Source organism: Alligator mississippiensis, chromosome 6, assembly GCF_030867095.1.
Source record: "Alligator mississippiensis isolate rAllMis1 chromosome 6, rAllMis1, whole genome shotgun sequence".
NCBI lineage: Eukaryota > Metazoa > Chordata > Crocodylia > Alligatoridae > Alligator > Alligator mississippiensis.
In genome coordinates this window covers 41,272,117-41,292,839 of record NC_081829.1, presented here as the reverse complement: position 1 = coordinate 41,292,839, position 20,723 = coordinate 41,272,117, and the positions used below count along the sequence as shown (strand labels likewise).

General features: G+C 40.0%; 1 protein-coding gene across 1 annotated transcript in view; it reads right to left on the bottom strand.

Moving 5' to 3' along the window:
- The window catches only part of GLUD1 (glutamate dehydrogenase 1), a 48,623-nt gene that overhangs the window by 4,070 nt on the left and 23,830 nt on the right, over positions 1 to 20,723 (bottom strand). Inside the window, exons 2-11 of the mRNA XM_006270156.4 lie at positions 18,161 to 18,241; positions 14,277 to 14,332; positions 13,085 to 13,148; positions 11,438 to 11,532; positions 7,284 to 7,463; positions 5,686 to 5,823; positions 5,153 to 5,290; positions 3,331 to 3,411; positions 2,254 to 2,377; positions 951 to 1,042 (exon numbers count right to left, since the gene is read on the bottom strand). Of these exons, the coding sequence (XP_006270218.1) occupies positions 951 to 1,042; positions 2,254 to 2,377; positions 3,331 to 3,411; positions 5,153 to 5,290; positions 5,686 to 5,823; positions 7,284 to 7,463; positions 11,438 to 11,532; positions 13,085 to 13,148; positions 14,277 to 14,332; positions 18,161 to 18,241 (1,049 nt within the window). The remainder of the gene's footprint in view (positions 1 to 950; positions 1,043 to 2,253; positions 2,378 to 3,330; positions 3,412 to 5,152; positions 5,291 to 5,685; positions 5,824 to 7,283; positions 7,464 to 11,437; positions 11,533 to 13,084; positions 13,149 to 14,276; positions 14,333 to 18,160; positions 18,242 to 20,723) is intronic.

Here is a 20,723-nt window from a genome sequence, read left to right as displayed (position 1 = left end):
TATTTTATTTTATTTTTTTTTTTTTAAGTGCCAGGATGCTGGGGCTGCGGGTGGAGGGCAGCCATTGACGGGGCTAGGAGAGCAGGCAGGGGATGAGGGCTGTTTGAGTCGAAGATTCAGCAGCAGCTAAATCTTCAAATCAGATTTGGCTGAACCGATTCAGTAATTCGAATCTCTGTCCTAAATTGAATCACTGTCCCCCAAATCAGCCAAATCCGAAGCAAATACTAGCCACTTCATACAGGCCTGCCACTGAGTTGGTTTTCACTTGGCATAAATGGCAATTTCAAGTTGACTCAACTTTTTTTTTTTTTTTTTTTTTTTTTTTTTTTTTTTTTTTTAGATTTATTGCATGCTTGTTTGCCTCTCCCAGGACTGCCCCACAGACCCTCCCTCTGCACCTCCTTTCTGTCTTTCATATTCTAATAGTTTTCTCTTACTGATACACTGGTTATATACATCCTCGCAGCATGTGAGAAAGTGAGTTTCAGCCTACAAAAGCTTGTGACGTACCCGCCCCCCCCCTTTGGTTAGTTTATAAAGTGGTAATCTTTTTTTGGGGGTCACTAATGAATTAGTAATATGGGCAACCCCAAAAACATGCTGAATATCTTCACTTATATATGGTGTCATTGCAAAAAGACCACCTGGGATTTAAACTTGCTACCTCTAATCTGAACAGCAACTAGTACTACGAAGCAGCTGAATGATTAACAGTGCAAACACCAAGTGAATTCTATGTACACATTAAAATGTCAGCTTTCAAAGAATATTGGAATGTGAAACATTATGGAGTCATATACAAAGAGACCAATTACAAAATTAGTTGTGTTACTGGGCACACCCTTGATAGCAATCGCATCCGCCCAACAGAAGAGATTTTATCTACAATTACAATACTGGATTGCAAACTGAAGTAACGGTCAAAACATTGCAAAGCAGTCACTTACTGATATTCTATCTTGGAATTCTGCTGTAGGCACAACTGGAATAGTTCCTCCATGTTTCCCAAACTTTCTTTCTAAACTTTCTTGAACAGACACTGGAAAAGAAAAGGAAACAATGGCAAGTGAATTTTCAGCTGCTGGTATACTTTTTTGAATCAGCATTTCATACGTGGAAAGACCATGTGCATGCTGCTTCACAAAAGTAAAATAAAAGATACTGTATTTCAGGATATGGTTACTAAAAATAAAACAAAGCATCATAATTTTGCATTTACATCACCAGTTTCCTAGTCAACTCTGCCTAGCCCACTGCAAATAATGCCAAGAAGGGGGTGTGAAGAAAAACAAACTCTCAGCTACTTTAGTAGGTCCCCAATAAGGAGCAAAGCAACATAAAGAGGTTGTGTTTAAAAATGTTCTCATCTTAATCACCAACTCTGTTCTATCCTGAGAGACTGAGGCAATCTTCAGTGCTACTTAGTGTTTTTTGACAAGTCTTATTTAAGCCTGGTGTGAAATAGAACAGTTCTACTCCAATACGCTTATGCTTTTCACATAATCAGCATTTAGGTCAGGAAACCAAAAAACCAATACAGTGGCCCTCAGTAGAGCTCTTGGGCCACTAGCCACATTTTAAGAATGCCTGTATCAGGTTATGTTAATGTACTTTACAGATATCCTACTTGGCTGTATTTGCAGAAGGGCACATAGCTACTCAGGGACAAAAGAAGTGCACTTCCAAGTTGTAACTTGTCACCTCGTCATACCTAATATACAGTTGAAGGAATTTTTTAAAATGAAGAGTATTTTACTTCTTATGAAACTGGAAGTGAATTGCTTCTTTACTTTTTATTCCATCCAGGAAGAGCACACACTGACTGCTGAAACGTCCTTAGCCTGACGAAGGGTTTTTGAACCCGAAAGCTTGCTTAATAACTATTCTCCAACTATTTGGGTTGGTCTAATAAAAGATATCAAATTCACCCAAGGAACCTTGGTGCTTTTAAGGCATTTTAACAAAACACTTAGTATCTATTTGTTAAGCCATTGCTAAGTTGCTACATTCTTTCTTCAAGTATTACCAGATTCATTAGTGAATTACTAATATATTTCCTGTGCACTTCATATGTTCCCCACCATCCAGCAAACAGAAAGAACAGTTATACTGAATGTAGATCGTTTTCACATCTGGCTTCTACAGCCTTTCACAAAGGAAGACATCAAACACATCTACAATTTACTTCCTACTTTATTAGAGTTTCTTACTAACTAAATGTATCTGTTGAGTTAGTGAAATAACACTTACTAAGCAAATGGTAGTTCGAATCCCTTTCATACTTAAAAGTCAAACGTCCATAACTGACATGGTTCAAATTTTTCAGCCACTCAAAGTAGGACACTGTTACACCACCAGCATTTAAGTAAAGATCCTGCACAAAAACATAAACTTCTTGAATGATAAACATAAGATACCATAATGTCAACTTAAAATGTAAATTAAAATGTACAAAACATAGGAAGCATGGCTGAGTGTAATGGATGGTACAGAAATTCAATCATGAATTTGCCCATGAATTATAAGTTTTACTTGGTTTCTTTTTGTAAATTTATTGTTTGCCTCTCCCAGGACTGCCCCCCAGACCGTCTTCTCTGCCCCCCTTCTGCTTTCGTATTCTAATATTTCTCTCTTACATATACACTGGTTTATGTACATCCTCACAGCATATGATGAAGTGAGTTTCAGCCTACAAAAGCTTGTGATGGACCCCCCACCCCACACACAAACACTTTGGTTACTCTATAAAGTGTTAATCTACCCTCCCTTCTACTTGACTTCAGACTAACACAGTTAAGTCTCAATTTTCATATACAGGTGCTGAACTCAACCTGATTTTCAGAGATGCAGAGCCCCAAAAGTTCCTACTGACTTCAATCAGGTGATCTTTGATGTCTAAAATTAGGCGAATGAGCCTGAAAAATTTGACTGCTGAATTTAGACTCCTCCTCCCTACTTCATTTCACTGGACTGGATACTAGAATGTCATGTAAGATGAGCAATTATAAATCTCTGACAAATATTTACAGATCATTTCCTTCTTGAAAACTGTTAGTTTGATGCAATAGATATATTTAAGTAATGGGGTTGTAATGAAATCTGGATTTTGTGGATAGCAGCCTCGCAAGTCTTAAGCGAAGGTACAATACCTTTTAAAAAGATGAGAAGAACAGAAAGGAGAACACTGTAGAAATATCTTTTACATGAAAATATTCAGAATTATTTTTGCAGTTATTCTTTTATTAAAGCCTGTTTATGGCTGCTCCTATGATCCAGAAGAATAATTTTGCTTACGTTATTTTTCATTAACATTTACAAACAACTTACAGGAATGACCATTATATTCCTCTCCAAGAAGACTTTATCAGCTGCAGGGGTTGTAGGTCCATTGGCACCTTCAGCAATTATCTGGGAAAAGAACCACAACACAATAACTGCTTACATAGAGGGCAAATGTTCACAGAGAGCTAGAGCCAATATGAAAACAAATCATTCTCTACATTTATAAGCAGGGATCTGGGTTTTCCATTTTCCATGGGAAGATGGAAAAAAATGCAGATTCCCTTTACCTGAGAAAAATGTTGATTTTTCATTTCAACAGAGAAACACATGGATTTTGTACTTTTGCAAACAGCTCTCTGCAGGCTGGCAGAGTTCTAGTCTGCAAAGGGCTGGCAGAGAGCAAGAGGAGGATGGTTAGGCAGGGGGTGCCATTTGCATGTATATGCACAGGGCCGCCAGACAGCCTGGAGAGCAGGTCCCACAGGTAAGTCTAGCAGATGGGGAGAAAGGGGGGGGGGGGGGGAAAGAGGAGAAAGGGGGACTGAGGCCCAGAGCTGGAATGCGTGGCTGCAGGGCCCCAGCATTGAACAAGATGGGGCCACAGGTGACTCGTCCAGGGGGTGGGGGGCAGGCTGCCCATCACAGCATGCAGTCCCGGGAGTGGGGGGGAAACCTGCCCCCCCCCAAGCTGTATGTGCGGGGCAGGGGCAGATGCAAGCTGCCCGCTCTGGGTGCAGGCTCCCTGTCCTGCTGCCCTCCCCAAGAGTCTTCGCAGCCCAGCAGGTGGGATCGGGTGCAGCAGGGCAGAGTGAGACCTTGCAGGGAAACTCCTTGCCACTGTGAGCCTTATGCTGCCTTGGCCGGGGGAAACTAAGTCCCCTGCCCAGGGGTAGGGCAGCCAACATCCCCCTCCCCTCCCCCCCGACAGGCTCTGCTCTAGCCTGTCAGAGGGTGGGTGCTGCCTGAGGGGGAGGGGTGCGGAGAGAAGCTGGGCTCTGCACTCTGCTATGCTGCAATGGTTGCCACTTCCTGCAAGCGGCAGTCAGGGCTTAGGCGCTGCTGCAGGGGGCTGCAGACCCAGGTCCCTGGAGCCATAGCCCTAGTAGCTGGGTGACCCCTCTGGCAGGGCTGGGGTAAGTGGGGGCAGGGGAGTCAAGGGCACCAGCAGGGCCGGAGGGGCCTGTGACTTGGGAGTGAGGGGTCTAGACCTGCATTCTCTGAGCTAAGGGGGCAAGGGGAGCTCTGATTTTGCATGATAAAAAACCCAAAATCAAATACCAAAATGTATAGTTACTTAGAATGTATTTTATTATGGTGATTGAGGAACTGGTAGCCTTCCAAACTGCTTTAAAGTTATAAATATATCAATAAAATATTGTGTTCAATTGATACATACACACACTAAGAGAGAGAGAGAGAGAGCGAGAGCGAGCTTAGTCCTTCTGGCCCTAATGCTCTTGGGGGGTGTGGCTCCCAGCAGGGCATGGCTCCAGCTATTGCTGCATTGAGAATGACAGGCGGGGCCAGGCAGACAGAGCCAGGGGGAGCAGAGGAGGGTGTGCATGGCACGCACCTGCATGTGAAGCGGCTGCAGGTGCGGCCACGACCGCATGCAGGCTTCCCCCCCTCTGCTCTTGGGAGGCAGCAGCACAGGGTGGTGGGTGGCTGCACTCCATCCCTGCCTGTGCCCAACCCCCCGCCACTGTCATTCTTGACAGGCAATTCACTAGTATATATATAGTTGTGTTTCATTTTAATGACAAATTTTTTATTTTTAGTCAGAGAAATTGAAATTTTTATCAGAGAAAACCAGGAGCCCCATTTATAAGTTACATATTTAAATTCCAGATTTAATTTATCATCTTACTTTTGCTTTGACCTTGTGAGCATTAGCTTTAGTCAACTGTTTCTCACTGGCAGCAGGGATGAGAATGTCACAGTCTGCTTCCAAGATGCTGCCTTCAAGTGGTTGTGCTTTCGGGAAGCCAATGATTGTTCCATGTTGCTATTTGAGGAGGAAAGGAAAAAAAGGGGTTATTTTCACCCTCACTGTTTATTGCCTAATATAAAATCCTGACTTCTGCCACTGTATCAGGATAAAACGTTTCAGCTTTGAGAAGCATGCACCCTGAAGTGGGTCTCTGAAACACTACTCTAATGTGAAAAACACAACACAATTCCCTCGCATTAATGATAAAACAAATGCTTGATTACCTTCACATTAGTAACAAATAAAAATCTAAAACAATCACCGTTCCTGATCCTCGTTTGATAGGTAACTTTAAAATATTACTGCTGACAGCATAACCTGTAAATATTTCGTATCACCATCAGCCTCCAATCATCTCCTGATTTGGCAAAGGAACATTTAAACCATTCCTACTCTGTCTCAAGTCTTACCAATTTGAAATCTTCTAGTTCCTTTGGGTCTAGGCCATCAGGATTCCAGATGGCTCCCTCATGCTCTCCAACAGCAACACATTTAGCTCCAAAACGATGCAAATACCTCATAGAATGTAATCCCACGTTACCAAATCCCTGGAAGAATAGACATGGGAAAGGACAATGAAAATATTTAAATATCTTAACTTTTTGCCTTGTTTCTGCTTTTCACCTTTCTACGTCATATGCTGGCATGAAGACATATGGTATCAGTAGGGGCAGAGGGAATTCTGTACACTTTTAACCAGAATACCCTGAGGCCCTACATATTACTATTCAAGTCCTACTTAAAAGACTGGTGACTGAACTGACTTGCATGTCATGCCTATATATATATTTTTGTTTGTTTGTTTTGTTTTTTGTTTTGTTAAAAGTGACATGCTTAAATAGCTGGCAAAGATCACAAAAGTCCATGACAGAGCTTAGAATAAGATAAAGGTGAAGCTCTTGCTTTTGGGTAGTAGTTCCCCTTTTCCTCAGAATCAAGCTTTGATACAAAAAAAATGAAGCTTTTTATGTAATGAGTTTGTCTTCAAGTGCTTTGCCCTCATTCTTTCGCCATTAGTCTCCAGCTATCTGCCAAGTTTTCAGTTTACTTGTTCAATTTGAAGCTCTATGTTTAGGACTGAGCCAACATTCCAAAAGGCAGGGATGATAGTGTTCTATTGTTTTTCTAAGCAGGCTACAGGATGTTTGCCTCAAATCACTGGTTAACTAGCAAAGCTCAGTAAGGTCACAATTAGGTAGTGCTGTGGACTTGCTGCAAAATGTAGAAATCACCCTTTTACCATTTCTTATAATAAACACATTGGAAAACAGTTCCAAATGAAGCAGGCAGGCCCAGTTTCCAGATTCTGTATCTTAATAGCTCACTAATTGCATATTCATCCAATCCTGTGATTGGAACAGAAGAAATTGAAAAAAAACCAAACTTGAAAAGAACATTATGCATGTGAAGGGGTATTAGAAAATACTTCTCAGTGTAATCCACTTATTGGCAATAATCAGGCTTCTCCTAACAATTTAAAATGTAAATTGCAATTGCAGGCCTAAAATATTATGAAAGCCAAAAACTTCACATCATAACTGAAAATATAGGTCACCATTTGGCCCTTTCTTTCTGAATTCCATAAAATCAGATCAAATTATCTACTCAACTTCCTGGCCCATCCCTCCCTCTTGCAAGTGTTTCAGGCATGCATAAGAATGATAACACAGAGTGGGATTTAGGCAGAAGTGTGGAATACATGCAATATCTTAATTTAAAAATGTCTTGGCACTCAAAGATAGTGCCTGCAAAACCAGAATACAACACTATGTTTAGAAAAGAATTAGAAAAGGATGGTGTTTTTAAGTGTGCAATTGAAAAGACCAGTTTATTTAGAACAGCTCAGATTAAAGGATGCCTGCTTGTCTGAGTAGCACCCTGAAGTTTAATGAGTGCTAAAGTTAATCCTTGACGTTATAAAACCTTAACAGGTCCACTACTCTAGCAATTTTAAAAGCAATGACATTCTCAACTTTTGTCAAAGTTACTATATATCTTGATAAGTTACCTGAACAGCAAATGTCTTATCCCCAAACCCTGGAGTCATTCCCAAAATGCTCATGTATGATGCTTCATTGATAAAATTTTCAATTCCATGAAAGAGACCACGACCAGTGGCAGAGATGCGCCCATGGATACCACCTTGGCTGATGGGTTTACCAGTGACACAAGCATGGGCATTAATATCCTGCAAGACAGTGAAGAATTCTATGAACTGTATGCATTTCTCTCAGACTGGGATCAGTCATGAACAGCTGAAGTAAAATGTGTTATGTAAGTTTCAGAAGTATTTTTTCCCCTGATACATTAAACATTCAAAGCTTTTCTGATTCTGATTTTATTTTACGATATGTTTAGCTCACATGAAGATAGGAAGCATGAAGGGCCCTATTAACACATTGCTTGGTGACAAGAAAGCAATGGGTGGGTGAGCTTTCAAGTGAATAATAATATTGTGATAGCCACTGCGGATATTGACAATTTAATCCCTTAAAAATATTAGACATATCTTTATATCTTAAATTATTTAATCACCTTTAAACTATCATACAACAGGAAACAATAATATAGTATTTTTAAAAGCAGACCCTATGAACAACTTTGAAACTTTACACTCTTGATTGAGGTGATGCCATCACAGGCAATAGACTCAAGTCAAAATATTGACAGCATATGGCACAAACCACACTTTCGTGTTTGCTGAACAGTGGTTTGACCCTTTAGTGCAGTCATATGGAGAAAAGGTAGATAAGAGGCTGCTATTTTCATCTAGAAGAGTTCAACTGCATCAAATCTGGGTTTTATTTTTTCAAACACAATCATGTCTACTAAAATACATATATTTCTACCTAGTTACCTAACGTATACTATACAACCAAAGTAAAACTTCCCATTTAAAACCTGATGAAGAGAAGAGAAGACAGCCTCTCCTTTCCAGTAGTGTTATCTTGCCAATTAGAATTTCCAGTCCAAAATTATCTACATTTCTTATAGAAAGCAGTCTGCTCCCTCTTGTGGTTTCCCAGCTACAAATCGCTTGTCACTTACAAGAAGCACTACAACAATCTTGGACAATCCACCTGAGATATTACAAAGTTTTCATTCAGTCACATTTTAAAAACCCTGAACTAGTCACTATGTACCCAAACAAAAGGAAAGACCTGTTTATAAATACTGTGTTTGTGAACACAGCTTCCTGTCACGAGAAATGCTAGTTAAAGGAGACAAGATTTTAGACTGGGGTTTGAGGATGGGGAGAGGGGGGCAAAAGAGATGCATCAGATCTTTTCTCCAAATTTATCAGTCAATAAGTTCAATGTTAGCACTTAATTAAGCAATCCAGAAAGTTAAGGAAGATTTTCTGGAAAAGTTGATATGGTAGCTATTAAAGAATTGATTGGTCTGGTAGGAAAGGGAGGAGCAATGGAGAGACACTACTATTCTTAAAGCCACACATTCAAATAACAATTTAATTTAAATCTTGGCTTCAACATTTTTAGAGATTCCTGACACACAGAATGATGCTTGTGCTTAAGCAAAAAATATTTTATTAGAAACCTCAGAGAAAGAAAAATATTTAGCATTCTAACACTAACCCATAAATCACCGTTAATTTTCTAAGATTCCTATCTTAGTATTTGTAATCTTTGAACTTGCTGGACGTGGCACATATTCAAAACAACTTTATTTAGTTTTCTGGCTTACTCCTTAACCCTACTCTCTACTCTACCATGCAATTCTTATTCCTCTGCTCCTCCTGTCCTTGTAGCTCCTTCCTGCAGATTTTACTTTCTTTTATCCTAAACACTTCAATGGGGAAATCCCATTGCCCTTCTAACTGTTGTTTAAACTCTCCCCCTCCATTTCAGTTTAAGCTCTCTGAATATACTTGGGGGCACCACAATCTTAATTATTTTAGTTCCTTCAGGGATCCTGTTCAAGTTGCAGCTTTACTCATGCACCCAAAAGTCTGGAATGGGTCATACACTGTTTTCAATCTTTTTACTGTCTATGAAAGTTAATTAAAGTTTTGACTTCAATAGTCCTGATCTAGTTTTTCTCCTGCTTTTCCAGGAGTTCATTCTGCATGGGTCCAGTGGCTCTTCAATCATCTTTTTGTTGGTTTTCTCTTCCCTCTCAAATCTAGTCTCAGTAGTCCTTCCCTCAGACAGCTGCATTTATTTTGATTTAAATGATTCAATTCTACCCAACCTCTCATCCAAAAAGATGAATCAAATCCAACCAAAGCTACTTTAGCTCTGCAGGTCTAATTAAAAAAAAAAAAAAGAAAATATGCTGCCATATTACATAGCTCTAGGGGAAGAAGGTACCACCTGTGCTGACTTAGAATTACATTTTGCAGTTATTGATTTTTTGCTCTCAACTGTACATTCATTTTTACAAAAGTGTGCATGCAACACCTCTGCAGGGACTGGTACAAGTTGTATCTATGGAATGGGAAAAAGCCAAGAAAGCCAGGGGTCAACAACTGTCTAGGAGCAGTGTACCAAATTAACAGAATTATGTCTGAAGGTGGGCCACTAGTTCTGATCCAGCAGCCACTGCCGTAGCTTCCCCTCCACCACATTGCCATTAATGTCCCAGCCTCAAAGGCCAGAAATAGCCTACAGGCTATAGGCTGCCAGCCCATACTCTAGACATTTTATTTTTTTCTATCAGTGTTTTTACCAGTTATCAGCCTGAACTAGTGGTTGAAACCAACCCTTTTTTATTGAAGATTATAAGGATGTTATTAAAGTCAAGCTGAATGCAGTACAAGTGCAGAAGGCTGCTCCTATACTTGCTTTTGTAACTTCTGTAAAAAATGACAGATTGTGTCCCTAAAGAGCTATTGGAAGTTATTGCAGAAACCAAAGGGGAAATTTTATATACACTGTATCCTCCCAGTGCCACTGGCACCCACTGAGAAGAGCACAGCGCAGCCCTGGCTGCAGCCCACCCTGCCCTGTGCAGATCTGGGGAGCACATGCCCCCCCATACTCTCCCAGGGTACAAGCAGCAGCAGGAGCCACCTCCCTTCCTCCCCCACCACAAGACAGCTCTGGCCCCCCTTCCACCTGCGCCTGCTCCCTCCCTCACCACAGGGGGCACTGACCTGCCCTCCAACACCCTTTCCCCTCCCCCTACACCAGATTTACCAGCTGCAGGGAACTCTCCACGCTGCTGGCTCTGCTCCTCACTGCCTGAGTGCTGCACCGCGGCTGCATGCAGCACAGGCATTTATTGGCCAAATTATCAGTCCTATTGGGCCAATATCCAATACAGCCAGTTTTCTTTATATCAGTACGAATCTGATATTGGACCGATGTATCGGTGCACCTCTAATGATTAACCATTCGTAAGTCTCAACTGACAACTCAATTTTAGAGAAATTATTTTAATATCATGTTCAAATGTGAAGGACAGAGTGATTTAATTATTTATAATTATTTATAAAACTGCCTTATATAAAATATATGGTCTTTGAAGAGACAGAGTATTATAAAAATTGGAATGTTTAATACTGTCTGTTGTAAGAAAATTATTAAGCCTAAAGGCTAACTCAAACTAGGTAAAAAGCAAAGTTCCTATTTAAAGTCTTCTGAATTAGTCACTTTATCATGCTTTCTTATTGCTTGCAGTGTTGCTATTCTGCATTTTTACAAGTATATTCAAAGGCTTACTAAAGATTTAATTACAGATTTCACTTAAAACTTTGTTTTGCAGGTCTTTGTTTTTAAATGCTTTCATGAAAATTCACATTTTCAAAAAAGAACACTGGTTCCCAACAGCTTAAGGCAGTTTAAATAGAATCATGCTACTTGCTTTATGATGCACAATATATAAAGTGTCAATAACTGCCATTTTCCTTTGAAATTGGTCATATTAGAGTAGACCACTTTGAACATCTGATGCTTAAAGAAGGTCATTAAGCTATTTTTTTTTTCAAACCATGACCTAAAAAAACCTCAAATCAATTACAGTGCTATAGTTTACATTCATAGATTTAAATGAATCGGATTAAATCATAGATTAAAATTAATCTAATTAAATAAACTTGGAAGATTAGGCAACAGTGACAAATCTCTACCACAATGTTGGCTGGATTTAAGCAAATAATAAAGAAGCTTTTTCACACCTAGGAATCTGCTCAAAACTTACATAGTGTCCTATAGTATTGGCATAGGTATCTGCAATCCAGGACATCTCCCTCTCCCCTGTGCTCATATCTGGAGCAGGTACATCAATACCAGGTCCTGTTGGCAAGAGTAAAAACATCTCTCAAGAGTTGAGGACAAATTATCTTCAAATCTTCTACATCTCATCCCCATAGCCAGGAAGACCTACTTTCCTAAAATCCCATTTAAAGCAGCTATGCGCTCAATATTCTATTTCACACAACATATCATGCACCTACTTCAGAAAACTGCCAAAATCTCTTTAACTACTCAAATAACTAAAATAGTCACTCAGTTAAAACAGAGAGATAAAACAGTGTCTCAAACATGTATTTGTATTTTTGTTTCAACATCTGCATGTATATCACTGTCCATGTGACTGATTTATACTAGTAGTACATTCGCTTGTTCTACCCTTTAGGAACTTGTCTATGTAATTTCATTTCTCTTTACTTCAATCTTGAAAATGTATATTTTCTTGCTTGAAAAATATTTGAGATTGGCTATTCTAAATACTGTTATCTAGTTTAACTAAATAACTTTTCCCTCCATTTGTTCCTTGTTCATCATACCAGAGTATGACATCACCTACTTACTTATACAGAGTATAGAGCACCTACTTAAGAATGACAGGTACAAAATAACACATCTCATGAAAGATATTCCTAAATGCACCTCCATAAATCAACTGTAACAGGTAAATTATATGTACTCTACCTAAGTAGCGGTTTTCTTAAAGCTAAGAAATTTAAATTAAAAAAAAAAAAAAAAAAAGTTTGGCAAGACATAACCACCCAGCCCAATTTCCAATTGCTCCATAATTATGTCAAATAAGTTTGTGAAACACAGCTTCTCCTACAATAAATCAGTAATATAAGCATTTAAACTGTTAATGAAACAGGTACAAAAAAGCACAACAAACCATTCAGAATGTCAAAAATTATCTGTATACAAGCTTGACTCAAATCAGTGAACAGAGACAGCTGTCCCTATACAGAGTGAAAAATGGAAGATAAATGTATAAAGGGACATTTATAGGGATTACATTCCTGACCTCTTAAATAGAAAAGATCTTTATTAAATGCCTTATTCTTCACCTTGGTTCTTAGGAAATCAAAAGGTTTGGTCATGCAAAAGAACCCTAATAAACTTTTATTTAAAATGGCCAAGTATTCCAGAACAGTACAAGGTCTCCTCAAGTAAGAACTCCAAAGAGTGATATGAGAATAGCTCAGATATTCAAAGAATATGAATAAAATGGAACACCCATTAATAGGCACCTCTGCTTCTTTTGAAACTATCAGTGTGGTCCCTGTGATGTCCCTAAGTACTTATATCTTATGGACATAGTGGAGCAGAGTCCCTTAATCCCTGCTACTTAGTCAATAAGAAGTCAGCATAAGAAGGCTGCAGTTTGATGTACACAGCTAGGGCCAGATGCATTACAGTAAGCAGCTAGAAGAGAGCTTAGATAAGGGTTATAGAGCTGCCTATAACAACTGGTGAGTTGGCAAGCACCAAGCAAACAAAACAGTTCCAAGAAGAAAAGGACAGAGCCAAATGCAGTTGGGCAAAAAAGGCTGCTCAGTTAATTTAAAAGTTTTTACTAGAAAAAAACTGCATTACATACCAATAAATCCCTTCTTTGCTAATTCCATGGTAAATCTTCTTGTGATTTTTTCCAACTCATTGTCCTATAAATAAAATGAAACAAACATCACAGGTTATTAGAGTTCACCAAAGTCAGCCATAAATTTAATATTAAGTGCAATATATTGTTTCTACAAGAAAAAGTCTGTTTCATGAATTTATAGTTTTTATGCTATCTGCTTATTAATTGTCCTTTTTTGCAATTTCAGTGCTGTATCTAAATTGGTTTGAGGTAGTACCCAATTTTCTTTCTTCACATATTTCAACTCAAAAGGAAGTATACGTGAATCAGGACAGTGTTTGACCATTTGACCAAACTTAATTTCAATGTTTAAAGTAGAATAGTCCTATAAAAATAGTCATGTATAAGAATTGAGAGTCAACAGCAATCTCTCTCCTGATTATAGCATAATTAACGCAAGATTACAATTAATTCATGCAATTCCTTAAGTTTATATTGAAATTTAGTATATACAATACATGAAATTATATCAAATTATACATAACATTTGCTCTCATTTTTGGAAGCTTGGCTATAATTGGCTTTGATTTTAAAAAGTTTGCTAATAAAGCCATACTAAAGAAATACTATTATTTAGATTCATATCATAACATGTCCAGGGGGGCTCAGAACAGTTTACAATAACAAACCAAAGCAGCAGATTCCCCAAATGACACCCCAAAAACTGAAAACTTCCGAACTCCACTCACTTCTACTTCCCTGCCTATTATCCTTAAGAGCAAACCTAGCCAAGTCCAACCCTCAGACTTGAAAACAATTGAAAACTATTTTGAAACCAATAAAAATTATCAAACTACTTCTCTTAAGTGAAAACATATTCTCAGAAAGGTGATACTTAACCCTTCCTAAACAGCATCACCTGGAAAAATTTTAGGCTCCAAATTAGTAGCAATGACTTCACATTTCAGGAAAAGATTGAGCAATCTAAATAATCCATGTATTTGACTTTTTATATATACATTATACAGACCTTAAATACAAAATTGTTTTTGATCCAAACTTGGCCATCACATGCATGCAAATAAGCTTAATTTAATCTCTTCAGAGTGAGAAATGGATTTCTAAGCTATCAATGCTGCTCCAGAGAACTATGAACTGGTTAGCCTAATCATTCCAGTAAACCAAGTGTACATATATAATTTAGACCTACTGTATAGTTTTTAGGATTGATCTTAACACCAGCTTTTGCTCCGCCAAATGGCACATCTGAAATAATGCAAAGGAAAATGATTTTACTTATCAAAGAAAGAAGAGAACTAACAACATCAGTAAGACTGTACAGAAAGTGTGTAAACAAAGATACAAATATACACATTTGAAAATTATCAAATCTCTAAACAATATTACTTTTGAAGTTGAACCTTTGCTATATCTACAGCACAATTTCACAAATAAATTCACTAATGCCTAGGCTTGGCAGGATTCGATTTTTCTCTGTAAATGTTGATAAACACTAATTTTACCTCACTCACAGACTGACAAAAAAATATTTCCATTGTTAATAATCAAAGTTTAGAGCAAAGAGACTTAAGAAAAATGATGGCTGATGAAGTGTATGATGATAGGGGAAGCAGTCCTACAGAACTTTGCTGACTGGTTTGGACTACAACTCCCAGAAACCCCAGGGGGACTGGGAACAAAAGAAGAGGAAGCAGCAAAGCAGAGGGGAGGGAGCTACAGGGGAGTGGAGCCAGGACTGATGCCACTCAGCTGGTGGAAATCATACAGTAGCTGTTTGTCATGACGGGTGGTTAAACTGCACTATAATAATAATAATAATAATATACTATTAATAAATCATCTGCCCCTAGTTTCATGCAATCCTGAAAAATTAAATCTTTAAGAATAGAAATACATGCTTAAAAATAAATATTGATATTATTTGTTGAAATGATTTAAAAAAAAAAAAAAAAAAAATCAAATTCTTCCAATCCTACTAATGTTAATGAATTCCTCTGTTCACAGGAAGGGAATATTTTCCAATCAGCTTGAAAAGGATCTTTAACTCAGGAAATCTAGCCTATTTCCTCCAGGTTCTGCTACAACATTTTTGTTCAAACAGGAACTTCCACCTCTTTCACATCCCCATTCACTCAATCCGTGAGCAGAGAGAGGTAGTCAGGCATGCCAATCTGAAGTTAGGCACAATGCAAGGTACAGTTTCACTCTATATACTAGTGGTTCTCAACCTTTTTAGACTTGAGGCACCCCTTGGAAAATGCCAGCTCTTCGTTTTCTCTCTCTCTCTCTTTTTTTTTTTTTTTTACTACAGAAACGTAATAGAACAATTCTTCTGCTACAAAGAACTCAGGAAACAAAAAGGTCAGAAAATGTTTTTAACACTATGGGTTCCTATTTGAAATCCCTGGATTTATGTGAATCATGTTTGCACATTTTAGCAGTATTAACATTGTGTAGCATCCCACAATACCCTTGAAAGGAAGTCAAGGCACCCTGGTTGAGAATCACAGCTATGGGCTAAGCCTATAGATTAACCCAGTTATAAGATGCATCTAAATCCATGAAGTAGTTTCCATACAATAATGACATCTTAAAAAAAAGAAAAGAATATTTCACTGAATGATATACAGCAGGTAAGATGAATCTGGAGAATTGAGTATTATTCAAACATATGTAGCTGTGATAGCAAAGGGCAACATGCTACCTACACGTGTCAAACATCCGGCCCCACAAGCTATCAAGTAGCAGAGAGATGGTTTGTGGGGTTGCCCACAGGGCCAGAAATTTGGTGACTGGCTGAACTGTGGCTATGACTGCTCCAAGAACCGTAGCAATTAGCACTGCTGCTACTCAACTCAACCCCAATTTTCCAAACCCTCAGGCAAGATAGCATGGTTTCTTTGACACCCCCTATATTACTTATACTATGGTGCAAGTGATCAAAATGATCTGTGGCAGATTTTATACAAAGGAGCATAGTATCTCAGATGATACCAAATTATGGGGCAAAATTAACACACCAGAGAGTAGGGAATGGATCCAGGCAGACAGGTTGGAAAAATGGGCAGAACGAAATAGGATGCAGTTCAAAGACAAGTGTAAAGTGCTGCACCTGGGCAAAAAGAACCACCAACACACTTGCAGGCTAGGGGATGATCTTCTCAGCAGCACAAAGGGATCTTGGAGTCATAGTTGATTCCAAGGTGAAAAAGAGTCGTCAATGTGACAAAGCGATCAACAAGGTTAACTGCACTTTATTATGCATTAGCAGATGCATGATGAACAGGTCCAGGGAGGTGATGCTTCCCCTCTGTGCGGCACTGGTCAGGCTACAGCTGGAGTACTGGGCACCTGTCGCAGAGCACTGAGGTACCCTGCTCCTAAAGAGGAGAAACTGCTAGGGAAAGGTCCCTAGCAGTGAATAAGGAGCCCAGCTGCAGGTCACCAGGGCAACCAGAGGAGGTCAGCTGACCAGAAGGGGCAGGGCCTGGCTCCCTTATAAACCTAAAGAGCTAAGGCCAGAGGTAGTTCCCTGCCAGCAGGGAAAGAGGAGGGAGCTCCTTGAGCAAAGATGTGAGTAGAAGCCTGACCGCAGCCGGGTAAAGCATGGCAGCCCTGGGATGTTTGAGCAACATGGTTTTAGCCAGGCGGCTTTAAGTTACGTTATAGTCTACGGGCTTGTGTTTTGTTTTGCTGTTTATCACCGGTGGTTTGGGTGAGGCTATTGGGGGTTGGAGGAGGCCTCATAGGGGACTCACACTAGTGTGGGGACCCGAGCACCAGTGAGGGCACAGCATTCGGGGTACATAGACCCCAGACTCAGAGAGGGGCAGTTGAGAAGCCCCAGAGAAGGGGGCATTGCTGAGAAGCCCCAGGGCAGGCGTGGTGAGCCTCGGAGAAGGGGAGTAGCATTGCGGTGAGCCCTGAAGAAGGGCAACGCTACTGAGAAGGCTCCAGGGGAGGGGGCGGCAGTATTGAGGAGTGCCCTGAGAGGGGGCGGCAGTATTGAGGAGCACCTGGAGACGAGGCAGAAGCCCAGAGAAGGGGGCAGTTACTGCGAAGCCCCAGTGCGGGCCCCGGAGAGGGGGCGGCACTACTGAAGAGTCCCGGGGGGGGGGGGGCTGAGAAGCCCAGTGCGGGTGTGGTGAGCCCCAGAGAGGGGGCAGTTGCTGAGAAACCCCAGAGAAGGGGGCATTATTGGGGAGCCCCAGAGAGGGGGCGGTGTGACTGAGGAGGCCAAGAGAGGACAAAAAGGGGCCAGATCGTAATTAGGATGGGACATAACATCTATTCCATCGGCAAGGTGTGGACTGCGGTGTAGGGGAGGAAATAGAGCCGCAGATAGCGCCCCCTGGGAGTGGGGCAGTACAAGGGCAGCCTCCCGCTAATTAACACCAATTCATCAATTAACAACAAGGCACGGCAGACGAGTAGGCGGGCAGTTGCCCCAGGAACAGGTGTGCGGGCCATGTTTAGGTCGGCCCAGAGCGGATACCTGTTACAGCATCACACTTCAAAAGGGATGCAAAGAATCTTGAGAGGGTTCAGAGAAGGGCCACTCGTACAGTCAGAGACCTGCAAGCAAGGCCCTATGAGGAGAGACTGAGGGACCTAGATCTCTTCAGTCTTCGCAAGAGAAGGCTGAGAGGTAATATTGTGGTTGCCTATCAATTCATCAGGGGAGGGCAGCACAGAATAGGAGATGCTCTATTTACTAAGGCACCCCCTGGAGTAACCAGGAACAACGGCCACAAATTGACAGAGAGCAGATTTAGGTTGGACATTAGAAAGAACTTCTTCACAGTAAGGGTTACAGAATCTGGAATGGGCTTCCAAGGGAAGTGATGCCTTCCCCTACCTTGGGGGTCTTCCAGAGGAGACTGGACAAGCACCTAGCTGGGGTCATCTGACCCCAGCGCTCTTTCCTGCCCAGGACAGGGGGTCGGACTTGATAACCTACCTACCCTTCCAACCCTAATATCTATCATTCTAAACACTTAAAAAAATTAAATCACTCATATCTTAGTATGAAGTAAATCCAAGCTAATTCCAATGAAAAATAACATCACTTACCAACCACAGCACATTTGTATGTCATTAGAGATGCCAAAGCTTTCACTTCATCCACACTAACATCCATGCTGTAACGAATACCTGGGAGGAGGAAAAGGGATAAGAATTATGAAATGACTTTGTACACAGTAGCAATTTAAATTATAACCGGCAACTCTAGGCCACCAACCCATTTGCAAGCAAGCAGGTACCGTGCATCTCGTCTGTCAAGATGCCAGCAAAATGTACAACAGACTTGAGATAAAGAAATAATATTTGAGCAGAGAAAACATGGGATTCTCTTCTTTCATGTGAATAACAAACTTTCTGATGATAATAATTTTTCATGTTGTCAGTACTTTTGAGGGGACACTTACATGTCAAACACTTAACTTTGGCAAAATAAATTATGTCCTTTGAAAGGACAAACAGTTATGGTAAATAACTCGCTGCACTGTTTGTTGTATATAAGTTATAAAGCTGTCAGCATCTCACTAAATTCTTAAACTTTGCCACTCATTCACTACTTATGTAAGATCAAGTTATTGCAAGTAAGAGATTTTTACAGGAAGAGGGAAAGTAACACAAAACAGCATGTTAAACTTGCAGGCAGTTCAAAATGAGGTGAAAACTGATTACTCTGAGTATTTTAAGTACAAGAACATTAATCTTTCTTCAACTGATTGACTCTTAAGGCTTTTCTGGGAAACTATTGTGACATATCTCTGATAACTGGGGAGCATGAAGAGATTTAAAAACAAATTTAATGTGTCAATTTTATAGATCATTACCTGATGGCAGTAACAAAGTAAAGCTAACATTAACTTTTAGTCACCCCACCCTGAGGACAAAAAAGAGCTGGCTGGATATGTAGTTCAGTAACTGTGCAAGGTTAAGGATAGGTCCGGTCCACAAGGGTACTTAGATGCATGTGCTTTTGTTGATCTGGGCCTTTAGTATTGATAAATGCATGCACATAACAGCAAAAGGTTGCATGCAGACAATATTAACTACTATCTAAATTCTTCCCACACTGCTAGACAGTCTTACTGGAAGGTTAGAATTTATTCTCCACCATAGTCCTAAAACACTTAGGAACAGGCCATGAATTGTGCTAACTTGTATACTGGTTGGCAGCAGGCACAGAGTGTTCGTTAGAAATTAGAATAACGGTCCACATATGTTCTTATAGAGAGAAGCATAAATCTAGGCCCTCAGAAGTGAAAGAGTAGTGCACATTATCCCAACTGATGCATTGATCTGCTAATGAAAGCCATTCCTGAACGCACTGGAAGTGATTCCAAGTCTACAAAGAAAATGAGTGCTGCTCTAAGCTGGAAGGCCAAAACTCTGTCTCTTACGTGAGCATACTGCTCAATAAGTCCAGCAGGCAGTTCAAGTCCGTCTGCAATGAGCAGAATTTGAATGTAGTGTTTTGTCTGAGAATGAATTAAGAGAGACTAATAGTATGTAGTTTTCCCCTACTGAAGCAATTACTAAAATGGTAAATTTTGATACTTGAAATAACATCAGCAGTTTTAAACAGGAGATTTTACATTAGAAAATGGAGATGCAACACATTAGAACTATAATTACTAAGCCTTGAGGTAGAACTCGCAAATTCTTGATCACTCCCTACACTGGCTTTAATCACTCAGTTTAAGGGAAGTGGAAGTAACCATACTCTCTTGACCGTACCTAACCTGGCATGAACCCTACGCCCAGTACGGGCTGTTCTGCCTGGGGCCAAACATTGCAGCTTCGTTCAGCTGACATGCCACGACCGTGGGGCTCCCCTTCCAACCAGAGGCAGGCTAGAAGTGCCTGAAGCCTTACAGAATCCAGCCTTTTTTATAACCATACCATGACATCTCTGTTCCAGCTGCACTAGATTTACAAAGCATTTTTACTACCAATGTGTGCCACTAATATTTCTGCACGCACACAAAATGCTCTGTATTAGTAAATTTGGTCAAAGTCACAATAGATACTCTGTACCTCAGTAGAAGGATATAGTGCCCAGGAAATGCACTGTCCTTGTCCACAGGTGTTACAATTAGGTACAAGAATTCTGGACACGCTTAGACAACAAAAAAGCCTTAGTCTCTAGAGGCAAAAAGAGAAATAGAAGCTAAATATGTGGCTTAGTTGTTCACTCTTTCCCCTTTTTCTGGCAGGCACAGCCAGTTGATGTGAATTTTTCTAGGACCCATAATATACGAAAATAATAACATTTACTTTAGTTTAAAAAGGTCCCATGTCTTGTAGGTCTTCTCAAAAACATCTTTAAAAAGTGTGTCATACTAACAGTCCCGTCAACTACCCACCAACACATCTCCCACTTACAACCACACACTACATACATAACCCATGTGTTGATGCTTATATGTCCATACCAAATTTATTTCTAGTGAGGTTTTTCAGCAACTAAGCTACTGCACACACTTTTTTGAAAGGGAAGTTTCACTTTCAAAAGTTAAAAGCTCTATTTTTCTTACAGTTTCACTATTAGACCAAGAACTGAGCAAGAACTATTTCAACAGATCTCTCAGCATGTTAGGAACAAAGATTTCTTCTCTCTCTT